This window comes from Geotrypetes seraphini, chromosome 17 (genome assembly GCF_902459505.1).
Source record: "Geotrypetes seraphini chromosome 17, aGeoSer1.1, whole genome shotgun sequence".
NCBI classification, from domain to species: domain Eukaryota; kingdom Metazoa; phylum Chordata; class Amphibia; order Gymnophiona; family Dermophiidae; genus Geotrypetes; species Geotrypetes seraphini.
The window spans coordinates 17,375,930-17,393,785 of record NC_047100.1 but is presented as its reverse complement, the minus strand read 5'-3'; the positions used below and the strand labels follow the sequence as shown (position 1 = coordinate 17,393,785).

Here is a 17,856-nt window from a genome sequence, read left to right as displayed (position 1 = left end):
CGTCCTTTGTAGAATCTCTATAGTTATGGTTTGTTATTAGATAATATGCACATTCAGGGAGGGGGGAGGGATGGGAGATAAATAAGGTTGGAAAAATTGTTGGAAAAGTTTTGGTGGGGGGAGGGGTGGGTATTAATAAGCCTGAATATTTGAAAAATTAAGTTATGTCTATATTGTAAAATGAATAATTTACTCTGTAGTTCACTTATTGTATATGTTTTAAAATGAATAAAGAATATTAAAAAGAAGTTTTGCCTGTTATTTGTAATGTATATTTTTGATTTTCCTTAAACCGATATATGCTTGTTTGTAAGCTCAGCAACATACAACATTTTTTCATCTGTTTCCCATTACTTTCTGATCTCAGTGTTTGCAATAGGAAATGTGCGGTCTGCAGCAACTTGACCCAAAACAAGTCTCTCTTCTACCAGCGTAAGTTGCATTGACTCACCAATCCTCCTAACTGGGCCAAAAGCAGCACTGTTGTGAGTAGGGGCATAGCCACAAGTAAGCCTAGGCCATGCCCCCTTTGCCCACTCATTTGTGTAATTGGCATGGAGAATCTCCAAGCACCACCAGCGGAAAACTTATGGGAGTCAGCAGCAGCATTTTCAGCTGCTGATACTGGCACCACAGGCATATTTAGTTTTCATCCATGCTCAGGTCATGCACAAGAACTGAGAATGCCCATGGTGCTGGAGTTGGTGACTGAAAGTGCTGACCCTGACTGCCACCTTTTTCTGAGTGGGGGCAGCAGATTCTGGATATCTTCAGCTGGCATAGTCCAACATCTCTCTCCTTCTCTTTCCCTCTTTCTTGTGGTCTGGTATCTCCTTTTCTTCATTTCCCTCCTCCTCCTTACCATAGTCTGGCATCTCTGTCCTCCCCTTCCATTACCTGTATGTCATCTGTTTCTTTCTTTCTTCTCCATCGCTGTGGTCCAGCATCTCTCTATTAATCCTCCCCCGCCCCCTCCTCCTTTGCGATCCCCCCATCAATTTTCAGGGATCTCCTCCAACTAAGGTATTTAGAATTGGTAGGGGAGTGGAGGGAGGGAGAAAGAGAAGACATGGGTGCCCACCTCATGCTATTGGTTGTGAGATATACCTACTTTTTGTCAGATAAAGCATGTTAACTTGTTTCATAAGGAATACAATGAAATTCTCATTCATGTTTAACCTACAAAATGTGCTCTGAATTTTCATTTACCTATTAGTCCTAAGCTACCCCTTAGAAAATAGATAACAACCACCAGTTTGAACAGTCGTGTTGGTTTAGAAAGATTCTGACAAAGGCATGAAAGACTGGCACTAAACCAATAAAAACCCAAAATACAAGTCCAGATCTTGTTTACTCTTAGAATAAACTAAGGCTCACAGCAACATCAAATCCATACAAATCCTGTGGGTTTCCAATGAGATTCAACACAAGCACACATGAGGAGATTAAATTTATTTATTAAATCATGCACATCACATTTGTTAGTGCAAATAGTTTAATCTGTACTCCAGAAAGTCTATTGTATTTTATATCTTTACAAAATAGATTTAAAACAATTATTTACTTTAAAAAAATGTAATTCTGAAGTTTAGCATCTCAGAACAATATTTGCAATAACCTATATACAACAGGTACCAGGTACCACTGGCATATGAGTGTTTTGTGGTTGAATGGCGTCTTGCAGTGGAAGATAATGAAATGAAAGAACCGGATGGTGAGTTTCTACAAGTCACTTGCAGACTGATTCCGCCTCCACCTAATAATCTTCATTAGCAGACCATAAACAGCTTAAAATAAATCTTAAATTAAAGAAACAATGACCCTCAAAACCACACAAGGCAAATTATATGCTAAATTTCTATTTGAATATTAGTTATATCTTCAAATTTCCATTTAATTTTTTTAAGAAACCATCTCCCCGCTTTAGAGATCCTGTTTGCTTTACTTTTTATGTGGGCCATTGAAAAATATTCAATAACTTGATGTGCTCAACAGAACTGAGACGGTTTCAGTACTTTTTAAACCATAGTCTGCAGTTGTACAGTAACAAATATGAAAGTTAATTTTCATACAGTGCAGCTAAGGAAGCTGAAAGCCAACTCCTTCTGAGTTTTAAAATGTCTGCTGAAACAGACCTGAAACAGTGTATCCCATTCCCAACTTATGCCAGTACAAACTTATCTTGAGACAAACATTTTTTCTCCTGTTTCACAATTTTGATATAAAAGTGTGATACAACCGAGACAGTATCTGGATTGTGAAAGAAAATAATACTTTAAAATACAGGAAAATCAATAAATTACATTCAAACACTTGGATCACTGCAATGTGTGCCCATCAATTGACCACGCTTTGCTCCCAGGGAAACCTTTGCTCACTAACGTGAAAATACACACACACAAATCACCCATGTACTCCCAAACATTTTCTAGGATGTACTTGTCATCCTCCTCCTTTCAAGTTACTGTATAATAGACAAAAAACGTTTTGTCTAAAACTACTGTCAGCGACGCTTAATCTTCATCCAACGAAAATATGGAAAGAGAAGTTGTCTCCAGCATGGTATTGTGCCTGCCAACTCAGTGACTTACAGAAGCTACAGTAAGAATGGGGTGTCTTAAAAAATAAGTTTCAAAGTGACAGGTTCCTAGAACCTCATCTCTTTATTTCAAAGTATGTCTTTGCTATCCAGCATAAGTAAATCAACTTATAAAGTACATTTTCTTATCTGGCAAGGAAATTTTACAATAAGAGCCATAAACCTAAATGTCAAAAATAATTTGGTACCAAGATGCCCACTTTAGGCCACCATAACAGTACTTAAATTCCCACTAATTTACACTTACATGAAAAACTGCAAGCAAAATGTTGCCCACAGCAGAATGAAGTTGCACTTTTATTCCCTCTTTATAGACAAATACATTTTATACATTTTAAAGCAATGACCCTACTGCTGCATTCTTGAAGAGGTTGGTTTCATTAAGAGGTAAAAAGGAAGAAAATGTATCTGGTTTTCTCTGGTATGCGAGGATGGTGCATGGATTCAATAGTTCTCATGGTGAGGCTCTGCTAAAGCCTGGGTACAGCACTAAAGCTGTCACGGCAACCAGTGCTGTGATCACAGGCATCCAAGGCCAACGTCTCTGAGGAGAAAGAGGGAAAAGGCAATTAATTGAATGCTTTCTTCCATTCTGTCAACCCTCCCAGTGCTCCTCTTAGTTCCACGACCAAACCCCACTAGGGCTCAAAATGATTTTACACTTTAAATCAGATAAAATTAACATCTTACTTTGGATTTATTCCAATGGGTACCAGTAAAGCAACTTTTTAAGCTGTTGGACATGCAGTGTTCGCACGATGAAAAGTAGCACATGATTTACGGTCACACACCTACAATCTAATGACAACATGAAAACGTGCCTAGAGTGACATGATACTCAATGGGTTAAATGTTTGGTTTCTAAAATACTCTGTAAGTTGACAATATTAATTCTGAAACAGAGTCCTATATTTGTAGACCTGCAAAATCTGGTATACATGGTCAAATGTCATTAAGCAGTTGTTAACCATGCCTGATGTTCTGATTATCTACCAATAATATGGCAATTAAACGATAAACAATTGCTCTAAGACAACTTACTGTATCCTGTCCAAAATGTCTCTCACCATGAAGTTTTCTTCCATTTTCAAATAGAATTTGCATGCTTTCACCTTAGCAATTTCTTGGCACAGCATTGCAAGCTTATTTAGGGGGAAGCGGATGGCAGAATTACTATTCCTATTGCACACCTCTTTTCCTTAAATTATATAAGGGAAAAAAAGTTCCAGCCCCTTTTGTTTTAATATGTGCATTGTCAATCTCTGTATTTTTTTCCTTAAGTGGCCCCAGGCATTTAAATTTCATGAGCAGCACAAAATTTGGGCAACAGTTCCCCATCATCCAGCTGAGACCACAAAGAGCTGGAAATAGCTATCATGCTAGTTCCTATATCTTTTCCTCATCATAAATCAGATTTACAATAAACCACAGACAGTCCAGGGCAAATGGTAGAGTAACATGGAAGTTCTCTCAAAATGATATCACAAAGCACACAATATGCCAAACCCTGTACATGTCTTTGGCAATTTTATACCATGCGTGTGTGAATTTAAGTCAATTGGCTGTGCATACAAAAGAATTCCAATAGAGTTAAAGCAATCAATTCAAAACCATCCTGTTTTTGTTCAAATTTAGTTAAATTATTTAGAATTCTGGTAAGATGAAGCACAGACTATTTCTACCCCATTCTGGTAAAGATAAATGAAAGAGATATACAGACTAAAGCTCATTATATATTTTGAATTAATTCAGTTAACATTAGCACACAGAAAGCAGACAGATGTTAAATGATTAGTTGATTATTTGACCCTTCATTTCTAAACTATGTCGCACGCCCAATGAAGGGTTCTGCTAGCTGTTACTAAACAAGTGACTCTGACCATGCATTAAGTTACAAAAATGGCACACAAAGGTGACAGGGACGAACAGACATTCACTGAACAATAGTGGCTGTACCTTTCTCTACCACAATGAGCCGTAACACCAATACAGGAAAGCCAGCATTAGGCCGATCAATACGGCTGGGACGGGCTGTAATATGGAAGGCTGAAGAAGGGAAGTGATATTAAAAAATCATTCTGTGCTACAAAATCAAGTAGGTAAGATGATTTAGAGAGGGAAAAGCTAAAAAAATTAAAAAAGCATGAGTGTTAAAAATCTAAATGTATTAGAAAGAACATCTAACATGAATAAATCTGGTTGAATTAAAGAAAGATTTACTACAATGTATGTCCACTAAAATGAGGATAGATAAAAGGTCCATTTCTTAACGTGGAGAAACAGACCTTTAAAAATATATCAGCTCTGTTGGCACAAACAGGTGTGGATGATCTTGCCAACTGGTTAAAATTTAATGGTACAGATTAAAGACCAGTATTTTTTCTTTGTCCATTTGACTTGAGAGGCATGTCAAAGGTCCGTCCCATGATATAAGTTCAGGACAGAAACGGATGTCGATAGATAAGAACCACTTGGTTCAGCCAGTCTGCCTGCATACTCTGTCATGATCACCCTGGGAATATAAAGTCAAATCTCGGGGCCGTATCTCCAAATGGGTCCATTCAGGATATATTTTTAATGTGCCATAAGAGAGGTTTTGTGTTATTTTGCTTTAGAGCTATAAGTTTTGATGCTCTCTGATTTTTTCCTTCCCTCTGCCCAAAGCTGAAATCCCTTTGTGCTTGACCCACGAATGCTCTCTAATTGAATGTATTATCTTTCATATTCCTTCCCAGGGTCCACCTTTACCTATTTGGATCTTTTTTAACCATCTCCCCGTGTTTCTGTTGCAAACCACCATTGCAGAAGTCTTGTGTTTCAAAGATTTCTGTGGAAATGCACTCACTGCTGCTTTTTTGTGCTGCCCGAGGAATGCTCTAGCTAGCGTGATGTTTGGACTCGCCTTTCAGCACAAATTTAGGAGCACCTCCCAGGCTTCAGAGACTTAAAGTGAAAGGGGGCATGAAGCAGGTCTTGGCTCAAAAGTACTATCATAAGCCATAAACCATAATGCGCAGAACAGCCTAATAGTAATTGAGTATAATTTAGTGAAGTTATTACTAGGCCTTTTCCGATAGTTCTACTGCTTTGTACACTAGTTTAAGCAGATGAATCTCAGTTGCTTCCAGCAATTATAGGGCTAAATAGCAGCACATTACTACACTTTAAGTAGTAATGAAAAGCTTATATCCTGTTAAGTAATCTATTAACTAGAAAAGCTGAGAAGATGGCTGTGATAAATAGTGGCAGATAGACTTTTAATGCAAGAATTTAGTAAGAACAAATTTCCTCCAATTTTGTTCCATGTTAGATGTCTTTCTGGATTATTTTCATGCTTTAAAAGCAGGTGCTCTCAGCCCAGTCCACTGGACACTCCAAGCCAGTCTGGTTTTCAAGATATCCACAATGAATATGTATGAGATACAATGGATACGGTACATGCAAATTTATCTCATACATATTCATTGTGGATATCTTGAAAACCAGACTGGCTTGGAGTGTCCAGAGGAGTAGGTTGAAAAGCCCTCTTTTAAAGTAATTGATTTTTCATAGCCAACCAAATATAAATAAATGCTGATCCACTAAACAAGGAAACACACTGCTGTTTACCAAGAAAGTATGGAAGGAAAATCTGTAACCCAGGGCAACTTGAACTGGAATGAAAGCTTACGAGAATCAGCTGATGCATAGTTCTTAAAGCATTGCTAAACATTACCGTATTCTCAAACAGCATCGTGGCAAATACTAGCAGCAAAAGTCAAACAGTAGGCAATTACATACTGAACCTTCAACTCTAGGCTTTTATTGCTCATAGACGCCAGACTATTTTTTGCAATAATTATCTTGGGGATGGGAACCCCCATTTACTTGTAAATTCTCCTATGATAGTAGGATAGTGTCATGCTGATGACTTACATGATCTGTGCTGGCTGGGACAAACGCACTCTTCCAGGCCTTTCCTAGAGTTTTGAGCATGCATGAAGCTCTTCCGCTATTCCTCAACTGATAATACAGGTTAGATTTCAACTGACTTGATGGAGCTTTTACTCTAGTTCACAAGGGATATGGATAGGTAATATAGCTCAATTCTACTGGTTATCATAGATCAATTACAGGGAAGCAATTAGCTCATCTCTGATGACCCAGCTAAAATGAAACACTAATAGGGCTACCTAGGTAAGTCTGGTCTTCAAATAAAGGAAGAAATACCGCCCCCCCCCCATGAATTATGGCAACAGATGGCACACAAAACAAACTATGTTTTCAGATATGACAATCCCTTCTATAAAATCATAACACAATGAAGACAACACTGCCAGCATTTAAGAACTTTTGGTCCACTTGGTCTAGCCATTTATGCTTGTTGATTGCGCCTTTAAAGGCATACTTAATCTGGAGATTCAGCCTTTACACTCCCTTTGCAATTCTTTCCACCTCTGGAAATTTGTTCCAGGTGACTTTACAACTAATTTTTTTTTTATTTTTTGCTAATAGCTTTCTTCAGAGCTGAATACCAAAAATGAGCAATCAGAACTGTCCTTGTGATCTTGGTTGTCATTTAACCCTCCATTAGACTAAGTCCCTGGGGTACAAGAAAATACCTACTGCACATGAATAAAACTCACCTTATGCTACAACTGAAAAGACATGACCTAAATCCAAAATCCCTTTACCCTGCCCTTTTAATCAGGAAAATACTTAGACTACCTGAATATAACTTGCCTCCAAATAAATAAAATCATGGTTAGGTTGAAGGGCAATACATGAGATTACAGCTAGTGGTTCCCTATTACAAATCCAAGATTACATCCTGTGGCTTAACTAAAAGACCATAGAGAAACATCTGAATACTGTATATGCGGGTTTTCCCTTATTTTCTCCAAGAAGTATAGCCAGTCTCATTTTTGTAGGAAAAGGATTAAGGTGACTAACTTAATATTGGCTGTATGTATCCTTTGTTGTGAACTACTTTGAACTTTTGGTATAGCGGTATACAAGAAATAAATTATTATTATCATCAGTAATTTATTCAAAGTCCTTAGGACTGGTACAAATCAAATTGATTTTTTTCGCATTGGACTGCCTCATTTTCACTTTTCTTCTCTTAAGTTTTTGGTTTCCCTAAACATTTTATGAAAATTAAATTTTACATTCTGTGAGCTCTGTGAAAAAACCAAGAACGGAGGTGGTTGCACAGAAGTCTGACACAGGACATCTCACAAATACTCAGACTGCTCTAAAAGCTCTGAAGCTCCAATAACAATTCTCAATCGTGGGCTCTTTCATGTGACATCAAACCACTTATGAGGACACCATCTTGCTTGTACACAGAAAACATGGTCAATGCCAAAAAAACTGTGCCGGGGCAGCCCAGTGGTTCAGAGGCAGTGCTGAGCATTATTAGAGTAAGGATTTGGGTTTGATTTCCAGGTCTGCTATTCCAATCAATTTCCTGTACATGAAGCAGCTTAAAAGCCCCTGTGGAGAAGAATATCCTTGTGATGACTGGGTAGGTGAGTTAAGAGAAGATATATAACAGGGACAGGAAAAATCACAACCTGACTTCAAGAAATGGACAAGGTTTGGAATAATCAAAACTGTGAAAAAATAAAAAAATGTTAAAGATGCCCAGAAGCTTAATTAGATTAAAAGGACAAACAAGAATTATAAAACTGAAAAAATTTTCAGGTGCTGAAAAGTCAAGAAAACTTAAGAACATAAGAATAGCCTTACTGGGTCAGACCAATCTAGCCCAGTAGTGGCTGTACCCTTCTCTACCACAATGAGCTGTAACACCAATACAGGAAAGCCAGCATTATAATAATAATATAATAATAATAATAACTTTATTTTTGTATACTGCCATACCTAGGGAGTTCTAGGCGGTTCACATTTGTTAGTCAAAGTTACAAGTGGTTCATGACAATTGAACAAAGTTGCAAGCAACGAAGTAGTTGAGGTTGGATAGGGAGGGAACGAGTAGGTCAAGGAGGGGGAGTATGGGGAATGTAGGTTGGGGGTAGTACAGAAGAGGGGGAAGGGTAGGTTTTGGTTCGTTGAGGGGGCGGTTAAGGGTCGTGTCCATTGAATAGGTGAGTTTTAAGTAATTTTCTGAATCCGAGGTAGGTGGGGGCCTCGAGGACCATTTATTCTAGCCATGTGTTCAGTTTGGCGGCCTGGAAGGCGAAGGATTTGTCAAGGAATCTTTTGGAGTGACATAGTTTTAGGGAGGGGAAGGCGAACAGATGAATTCTGCGGGAGTGCTTGTTGTTATGGTTCAGATAGAAGTGAGGGTTGATATAGTTAGGGGATAAGCCAAATATTGTTTTGTAACAGAAGCAGGCGAATTTGAATAGGACTCTGGACTCTAATGGTAACCAATGAAGTTTGTAGTAAAAAGGGGTGACGTGTTCCCATTTATTCAGGCCGAATATGAAGGACAGCGGTGTTCTGGATCATTTTAAGTCTCCTTATGGTTTTCTTTGTGAAACTCAGGTAAATGATATTGCAGTAGTCCAGAATGCTAAGGATGGAGGATTAGGCCTCACGGTGGCCAATTCAGGTCCCTAGTACCTGGCCAAAACCCAAAGAGTAGCAACATTCCATGCTACCGATCCAGGGCAAGCAGTGGCTTCCCCCATGTCTTTCTCAATAATAGACTATGGACTTTTCCTCCAGGAAATCCAAACCTCTCTTAAAACCAGCTACGCTATCCACTACAGGCCACAACACGATAACATCCCCCTCCTTCGACAAACCATAAAACTGGAGCTGTCTAGTTCCAAAGAAGCAGAATGCCCTAAAATACTCTAGAGCAAGCGTCTCCAAATCTAGTTTGTGGATCTTGATGACCAGTCCAGTTTTTAGGATTTCACAATCAATATGAAAACATTTTGCATGCAGTCTCCACCACTATACAGTATATAAATACACCTCACATATATTATGAACATTTTAACCACCACACTGGGTTTTGGCCTTCAAAGGACCAGATTTGGTTACATCTGCTCTAGTGGTTTTAATGACAACTGATGTCACATGACCTATCATCAAGCTGTTTGCAATTGGGGAAGACAGATCAGAGTAATTTGGACATTCCAAAACATTAAAATGTGGGTAAGCTTGCACATTCCTAAAATACTATATTTCCACAGTTAAAAAATCAATTGAGTTTAACAGAATAAAAGACAATATGGACTTCTCTGGTACAATTCCCATTTGAAACCTATTTCACAAAGATATTTTACAAGACAAATTAATTCTATGTAGTTAGGCTAGAACTATGGGGAGGTATATATTACATCAGAACTTAATGGAACATATCCTTGATTAAATGCAACCCTTCCCCCAATGATTTTGTTCCTGGATCTTAGGTGTGAAATAAATCCAAATAAAGTTGAATTACCTAGCAATTCTACTTATAAAAGGATAACCATCTCTAGATCTGAAAAAATATAGCTCAATTTTAATTCAAACATGTGGAGGAGAGTGTGGTATAGTGATTAGCGCTACAGCCTCAGCACCCTGAGGTTGTAGGTTCAAACCCCGCGCTGCTCCCCGTGACCCTGGGCAAGTCATGTAATCCTCCACTACCCCAGGTTCATTAGATACTGCAGATGGTGAGCCCACTGGGACAGATAAGGAAAATGCTTGAAGCAACTTATGTAAACCGCTTTGAGTATGGTCGTATAATTACAAAAAGGCAGTATACAAGTCCCAATCCCTTTCCCTCCCCTTTAACCTAAATACACAAAGAAATCTGGAATTCAAAAATGCAGATTTTGCAAACACAGTGTTATGATGAGGCTTTTGCGTCATCAATGCAAATTTTTACATGCTTATATATATTTACAATATAGTAACAAACATAGAGGGTATTGAGAAAAGCGACAGACCTGTGGGTAACATTGGAAAGGAGGAAAGGTATTTCAACATAATGCCAGCATCAGAATACAGCAGGTGAAAGGTGTAATCAAGGGCACTGATTCCATCAAGGGGTCTTCCTTGTATAAATGGCAAGTACCACCATGAGGTGACAAAACTGACCTGGTATTGCTTAAGAACAAGAAAAAATAATTGAAATATCCAAGAGGTCATCTAGACTTCAGGGATTATCAGATGGTATGGTTTAATACTATAAGAGCAAAGGCAGAGAACAGTCACAGAACAATCAGAATTCTGTATTTACCTGCCTTTTCCAAATCCAAGTTTAAGGCAAACTGTAAGGTACATCAGTCATTTCTTTGTCCAAGTGGGCTTCTGTTGGATCTGATTCAACGGAAGATGTAATATGCCCAAGTTCAACAAGGAACGTCAATAGGATAGCACCTTGGTTCTTCTTAGCCCATAGCTTTAACTACTATGCTTTGCCTCTGCTCTACTTTGAGGAAACAATCTTCAAACTTTTCCTCATAGACTTTGTACCATATTTCAAAGGCAAAGTACATGCAAACACATCTGCATCATACTGCAAATGTCCATACTTTTCAAGCAAAAAGCAGGTCCAGTGTCTCTGTGTACTTTACACCTGTGACAATTTGCAAATTGTGTTCTTGTGTACTTTTATTTAAAAATCGGGCAAAGACCACATGGACTTTGCACCACTTTAGATAGTTTGAAAATTATCTCTAAATTGAGAAATACAAGTGAGAGGCAAAGGAGACTATATAGTTTCAAAATGAAGTGGCTGAAAAAATTAAGGACAAAAAGATTAGCATTCCAAAGGTCTAATGGATATCAAAAAGAAGGGGGACATGATAAAATACCTAGAAAAGAGGAGAATAGCAAAGGAAGTCATTAGAATGGTAAAGGTGCAAATGGAAGAAAAGATGTCTGCAGCATTAACTAAGACTTTTCTGGAAATGAGGTTTTAACACAAAGGAGTAAAGAGGAAGACCAGGAAAAGACAAAAATGGTAAACAAATGTTTTTTGGATGTGTTCACTGAACAAACTACTGGGGAAGAACCATAGACAGTAGGAAAAGTATACTTATGGTAGAGTACAGATGCAACACTAGTTACAGAACTTGCAAAGCTAAACCTAGACCACTATGGGTCTGGACTGGATATATCACAGGATATTAAAGGAGATCAGAGAAGCTCTCTAATGGATCCATTCATGATCAATAGAAGATGGAGGTGGTCAATGAAATTGACAATCTTCATAAAAGCAATAATAAGCAGGAGGCAGGAAATTACTTAGTCTTACCTCAGTTGTAAGTAAATAAATAGAAACAAGAAAGCCTAGTGAAGTATCAGAAATCTAAGAACATAAGAATTGCCGCTGCTGGGTCAGATCAGTGGTCCATCGAGCCCAGCAGTCCGCTCACGCAGCGGCCCTTAGGTCAAAGACCAGTGCTCTAAATGAGTCCAGCCTCACCTGCGTACATTCCGGTTCAGCAGGAACTTGTCTAACTTTATCTTGAATCCCTGGAGGGTGTTTTCCCCTATAACAGACTCCGGAAGAGCGTTCCAGTTTTCCACCACTCTGGGTGAAGAAGAACTTCTTTACGTTTGTACGGAATCTATCCCTCTTCAACCTTAGAGAGTGCCCTCTCGTTCCCCCTACCCTGGAGAGTGTGAACAACCTGTCTTTATCTACTAAGCTATTCCCTTCAGTATCTTGAATGTTTTGATCATGTCCTCTCTCCTTCTCCTCTTTACAAGGGAGAAGAGGCCCAGTTTTTCTAATCTTTCAGTATACGGCATATAACATAACAATTTATTTATATACCGCAAAATCATTCAGTTGAATGTGACTACCAAATGAAAAGAAAAACTGAATATAATCAGTGAATAACAAAACATCAGACAAAAATCTAATATACAAATGGGTTTATAACAATTTTCTAAAGTGCATACAAGACATCGAAATCAATAATAAAGACTGAAAATCAGGTTCCCAGTGTGCAGCCGAATAAGACAACCCTTAATAGGAGGAAAAGCAAAAAAGGTAGGAGTACGCATAAAGCAACCAGGATTAGTAAACTGGAACTGATCAGCATGATAGTTTGGAAAAAGACTATGTAAGACTTTATATAAAATACAACCAAACTTGAAGATTACCTTGGTCTCAATAGGAATCCAATGCAATCTTCGATAGTAAGGTGTCACATGGTCTAATTTTCGCATATTAAAGATTAAGCACATAGCCGTATTCTATATATGGAGTCTGCAAAAATGTTTTTTCTGACCTGCCCAAGTACACAATATTGCAGTAATCCAAGATACTTAATACTAAAGATTGTAACAACTGATAAGAAAGATCATAAAAATAAGAGCTAATTGAGCAAAACTTCCATAACATAGTAAATACCTTATGGACCTCCGTGTCTACCTGGGCATGCACAGTCAAAGCCTTATCCAATTGCACTCCTAGAATTTTAATGGTGGATACAATAGGGCAGTGTCTCTCAAACCTTTTAGCTCTGGCACACTAAACAGAGCAAATGTTTTTAGTGGCACATTATAATTGAAATTATAAAATTGCAAAACCAACAAAAAATTAAATTTGAGATTTATTTATTTAAAGTAGACAGAATAGAATAGAATTGCTAATCAATGTAATGGATGTGCTTGTTTTTTGAGTGCAAATTAACTCAATACGCAGCTCAATGATCAACAAGCAAACACACATTTGATCATCCACCATCTGCAGATATCTCTTTTTTCAAAATTTAATTTCTGTCAGAGCTGAAAATCCAAGTTCGCAAACATAAGAAGATCCAAACGGTAACAGAGCCTTGATTGCTTTGTTGCTTGAGTTAGGATAACTACTGAATAAAAAATAAAAAACTAAAATTGCCATTAGTTTTCAAGGACCAATGACATTAAAGAATGATGGTTGTCTGGGCAGTTATATCCTTACGCACACAGATATTCATAATATTGACAGACACTTGTGTATGTGACTTACATATCTTCTATTTTAGTGTATACTTCTGAAGGGAATTTTTTAAAATAAAATAAAATTCTGGAGTCTCTCATGGCACACTCTGAATCTCCTCAGGACACACCACTGTATCGTGGCATACAGTTTGAGAGACACTGCAATAGGGTATATAGTCTTGTTCAATATCAAATTGTCTCCAAATTGGAAGGCCTAGCATAGAAAATCTTACCCCCTCTTTATGAAACTCCGATAGCAGTTTCTAGCGCGGGGAGCCATGTTGCTTCCGACACTCATAGGAACTCAATGAGTGTTGGGAGCAGCGTGGGCCATTTAGCGTGGCTCCCCGTGCTAGAAACGGCTATTGCAGTTCTGTAGAAGACGGGGTTGGTCTTTTCTGGATTACACTTCAACCTAAAATTCTCCATGCATTGTTCAACAACTGACAGGACAGAGAGTGTGGAAAAGTGGTTAGAGCTACAGCCTCAGCACCCTAAGGTTTTGGGTTCAAACCCCGCGCTGCTTCCTGTGACCCTGGGCATGTCACTTAATCCTCCACTGCCCCAGGTACATTGGATAGATTGTGAGCCCACCAGGACAGATGGGGGAAATGCTTGAAGTACCTGTATGTAAACTGCTTTGAATGTGGTTGTAAAACTACAAAAAGGTAAGTCCCAATCCTTTTCTCCCCTTTCCACTTGAATCACCCGCTCTAATTCACTAGACCAGGGGTTGGCAACGATAAGACACATTTAACTCATTCGTGGAGCCATTGCCATTGCCCCAGCCAATTATTTTACATCCTGTGCTGAGCTCCCATGGTCGCTGTATCTCCCACACTTTTCTTGCTTCAACTGATTAGTGGCAGCGATTCCTACAGCTGCCTGCCACTAACCCGGAAGCCTCTCCTCTGCCATGTCTCACCCTCTGTCAGAACTTCCTGTTCCTGCCTGCAACAGAGGAGAGGCTTCTGGGTTAGTGGCAGGCAGCTTTAGGATGTGCTGCTGACCCATTGAATCAAGAAAGGCATAATATTTGTGAGTGGGGTTGGGGGGAAGGAAATGTGTTGCAGGAGAGATGAGAGTGCTAGAGGGAGAAATGGACATGTTGCCTTTACAAGTGGAACTAGAAAAGGTGGCTTTAGCCAAGAATCAGAAATGGAAGAAACTTTCCAACTGTTGAAAGGAGGGCCAACTGATTTTCAAAATGTAGAACAGCCTTCCAGACTATTATTATCAACTCAAAATAGTAGCGTTTGGAATTTTGATGATTTTTGTGTCCACTTATTGTGAGAAGATGTTCTCCAACATAAATGATATGAAAAGCAAGCTAAGAAGTCAGCTTAACGATGTAAGCTTGGAATCCTGTTTAAAATTGAAGATTTTCTTTCTTTTTTAAAAATCTTTATTCATTTTTAAAAACTTACAATAAGTGTAACAGCATACTATTCACCAAACATGAAACAACTCTATATGGAAATACAGTGTCAAAAGTCACATAAAATTGTTTTTCTTTATTTTCTGTAAGTACTTGAAGTTTTGTTTTTGTGTTAAATGCATATATACCCATATCGCAATAAAAACCGTATATTAAACCCCTTTACCCGTTGTGGCTCTCTAAATCTTGGGTCAAACATTTAGGATAAAATGGCTCTTTGCTTTAAAAAGGTTGCTGATCCCTGCACTAGATGGTAAAGAGGGAACAGGAAGCACAACAGTTATGTTGTCAGGGTAGCTATAAAGCTTCACACCCTGACTAGTCAATCTAGTAACCAAAGAAGATAGCGGAGAGAGGAGCCAAACTTGTGGAATCCACACGAATTACTCCACAAACAGGAAGGCCACCTGGTTTTACCAAAGGCATATCATTTCAGAGAAATGCGATCAAACAATTAAGACTTGGAACATGCACTAAATGTGGTATACTTGGATTTTGCCAAAGTTTTGATACTGCCTCACATGAGCGGCTCATCAATTGAGCAGCTTGAAGATAGGCCCCAATTGTATGCTAGTTAAGTGCTAGAATGGAAAGTGAAGATAAATGGAATTTACTCTGAGGAATGAAGTGCAATTAATACAGTGCCTCTGGAATCTACCCTGGGACAAGCCCTATTCAGTGTCTTTGTTGACCGTTGTGATGGGCTTGGAAGGAAAAGGTTGCCTTTTAACAGATGATCATAAGCAAGCAGTTATAAAATTATCCAATTTATATGGGTTAAAGATCAGTACTCTTTCTTCTTGTAGTAGATACTGTTAGCCATTCTTGTCAATTTAGTCTAGTCTACCTAAAACTTAAAAGATGCTGATGCTGTTTCAATAACAGAACATACAGTTAATATCTCTTAAGAACTGGCTGGAACCCTGCTAGTTAAGTACACCTTAAAAAAAAAAATTGTTACTGATTTTCCATGCAGCTTCTAACAAATCTGTATGATATTATTTGCATCCATCCATCTGGTTCTTAACCTCAAAGCATGCAAATTCACTTAGGAACAAAGTATTGTAGTTGCTGCATTTGTCCACTTGGGCAAGTAGAAATAAGGGTCAACCAACCACTGTAGACATTACCTTTTTATTGCACTAACTTAATACACCTGCGACTACCTTTCAAGAATTGTACTCTCTAGATCACATCAGTATGAATAGTGCATGTTGAAACAAAGTCAAGAACTGCATTCTGTTTTGCTAATATTTTCCGCTTTTGTTTAAAAGGCTGGAGTTTAAAATCCCTTCTTCAGAAATGCATATTTTTAATATAATTTGAATGAAAGTTATATTTAAGCACTAGATTAGATTAAATATATTGGATGGGATTCCCATTTGTAGGTCAGAACACGGATGCTAGGAAGGAGCACCATTAATGTGATTTTGGAACTTACATTGTTTCCTTTTTCTTGCAGCAGCTTCAAGTTGTCTTTATACCGTTTGAGCTCCTCCATGATAGTCTGCTTCTCCTGCTCGGTCATTTCATACTTCACCTTCAGCTCTGAGAGTAAAGTCTGTGTTTTTTCATACTAAGTACAAAAAGAAAAATGAAATGGACTTATTTTTATTTACAATCTGAATTCTAATGCAAGTTCTCCAAAGAGGGGTTACTTTTAGTTTGAGATTCCAATCCCAAATCTACACTACATTCTTATTCTAAAGCAGCACAAAAATGTATAGATTTTATAAATTAGACCATGCCTATAAAAAGTCATGTACATCTAAAAAAACCTTTTTTTTTTAATGCCCTACTTCTCATAACTAAACTGTATGTAAAAAAGCTAAGGTTTCACAACCCATAAATTAAACTAAGAATGTTCCAGACAGGAAATGGTTTGTTTAGGTTTTATAATACCGTTTTTTAGTCAGGCCTCATCTTAAATCATTTTCCAAATGGTACTGCATGCGTTAAAGGATATATTTCATTTTCCCCTCTACCAGAAAAAAAAGAAAACATACCACAAGAAAGCAATCCCATTTTAAGGTGATTTTTTACAAAGATGATTGGAAAAGTGGATATGCAACATAAAGTTCAAGTGCAGCAGATACCAGGGCCCCAAGGAATACTCAACAAATGCATGCGCTCAGTGCTGCTGCTTAGCAAACACTTTGATGCCAGTCACTATTTTATAAGAGGCCTTATAAGCTTATATGCCCATGTATGTATGAAAATCTTAGAAATTACCCTCCTTAGAGGGTAGTTTTATCAAAGCACCTAGGTCAGGGGTAGGCAATTCCGGTCCTCGAGAGCCGGAGCCAGGTCAGGTTTTCAGAATATCCACAACAAATATGCATGAAATAGATTTGCATCTCAAGGAGGCAGTGCATGCAAATCCATCTCATACATATTCATTGTGGATATCCTGAAAACCTGACCTGGCTCCGGCTCTCGAGGACCGGAATTGCCTACCCCTGACTAGGTTAAAGGGGCAGGAAGGTGTCTATTTTTCTCAGATACAAATGTTAGTGTATATGAATTGCCACTGTACCCACATTCTACTTGCTCACTGAGCAACTTGCCCACAATTCTCCCTGGAGCACATCTATTCTCCAAGTACATGCCTGTTTGTACCATGTGTACTATTAGGCACGATCCAATTTTATAAGAGATCTGTTACATACACAAAAAGAGGCTTTACAAAATTGTCTTCTTAATATCCTAGACCCAAACAGAAGCAAGCTAAAAGAAAAAAATAAAACACCCAAAAAGGTTAGAAATGTGTTATTTCTTGGCCATGACATCACAATACTGCTGACCTGATAATGCTAAAAATATGAATGCTTAAGGATAATTCATGGGAAAATCTGTAAGATGGCTGAGATACAGCTTTATATCTAGTCAGAAAGTTCAAGCTGTTCAAGAAAGTTCAGAAATATTTAGGATT

At 38.2% G+C, this 17,856-nt stretch overlaps 1 protein-coding gene across 25 annotated transcripts in view; it reads right to left on the bottom strand.

Moving 5' to 3' along the window:
- Positions 1-1,437: 1,437 nt before the first annotated feature.
- Positions 1,438-17,856, bottom strand: part of SLMAP (sarcolemma associated protein) — a 186,834-nt gene continuing 170,415 nt past the window's right edge. For 14 of the 25 annotated variants that reach the window (XM_033925848.1, XM_033925852.1, XM_033925853.1 and 11 more), the window contains 3 exons: positions 16,366-16,500; positions 4,556-4,645; positions 1,438-3,143 (listed from right to left, as the gene is read on the bottom strand). In XM_033925848.1, the coding sequence (XP_033781739.1) occupies positions 4,562-4,645; positions 16,366-16,500 (219 nt within the window). In that variant the 3' untranslated portion in view covers positions 1,438-3,143; positions 4,556-4,561. The remainder of the gene's footprint in view (positions 3,144-4,555; positions 4,646-16,365; positions 16,501-17,856) is intronic. The other 11 variants (XM_033925847.1, XM_033925833.1, XM_033925854.1 and 8 more) reach the window with 1 other exon arrangement.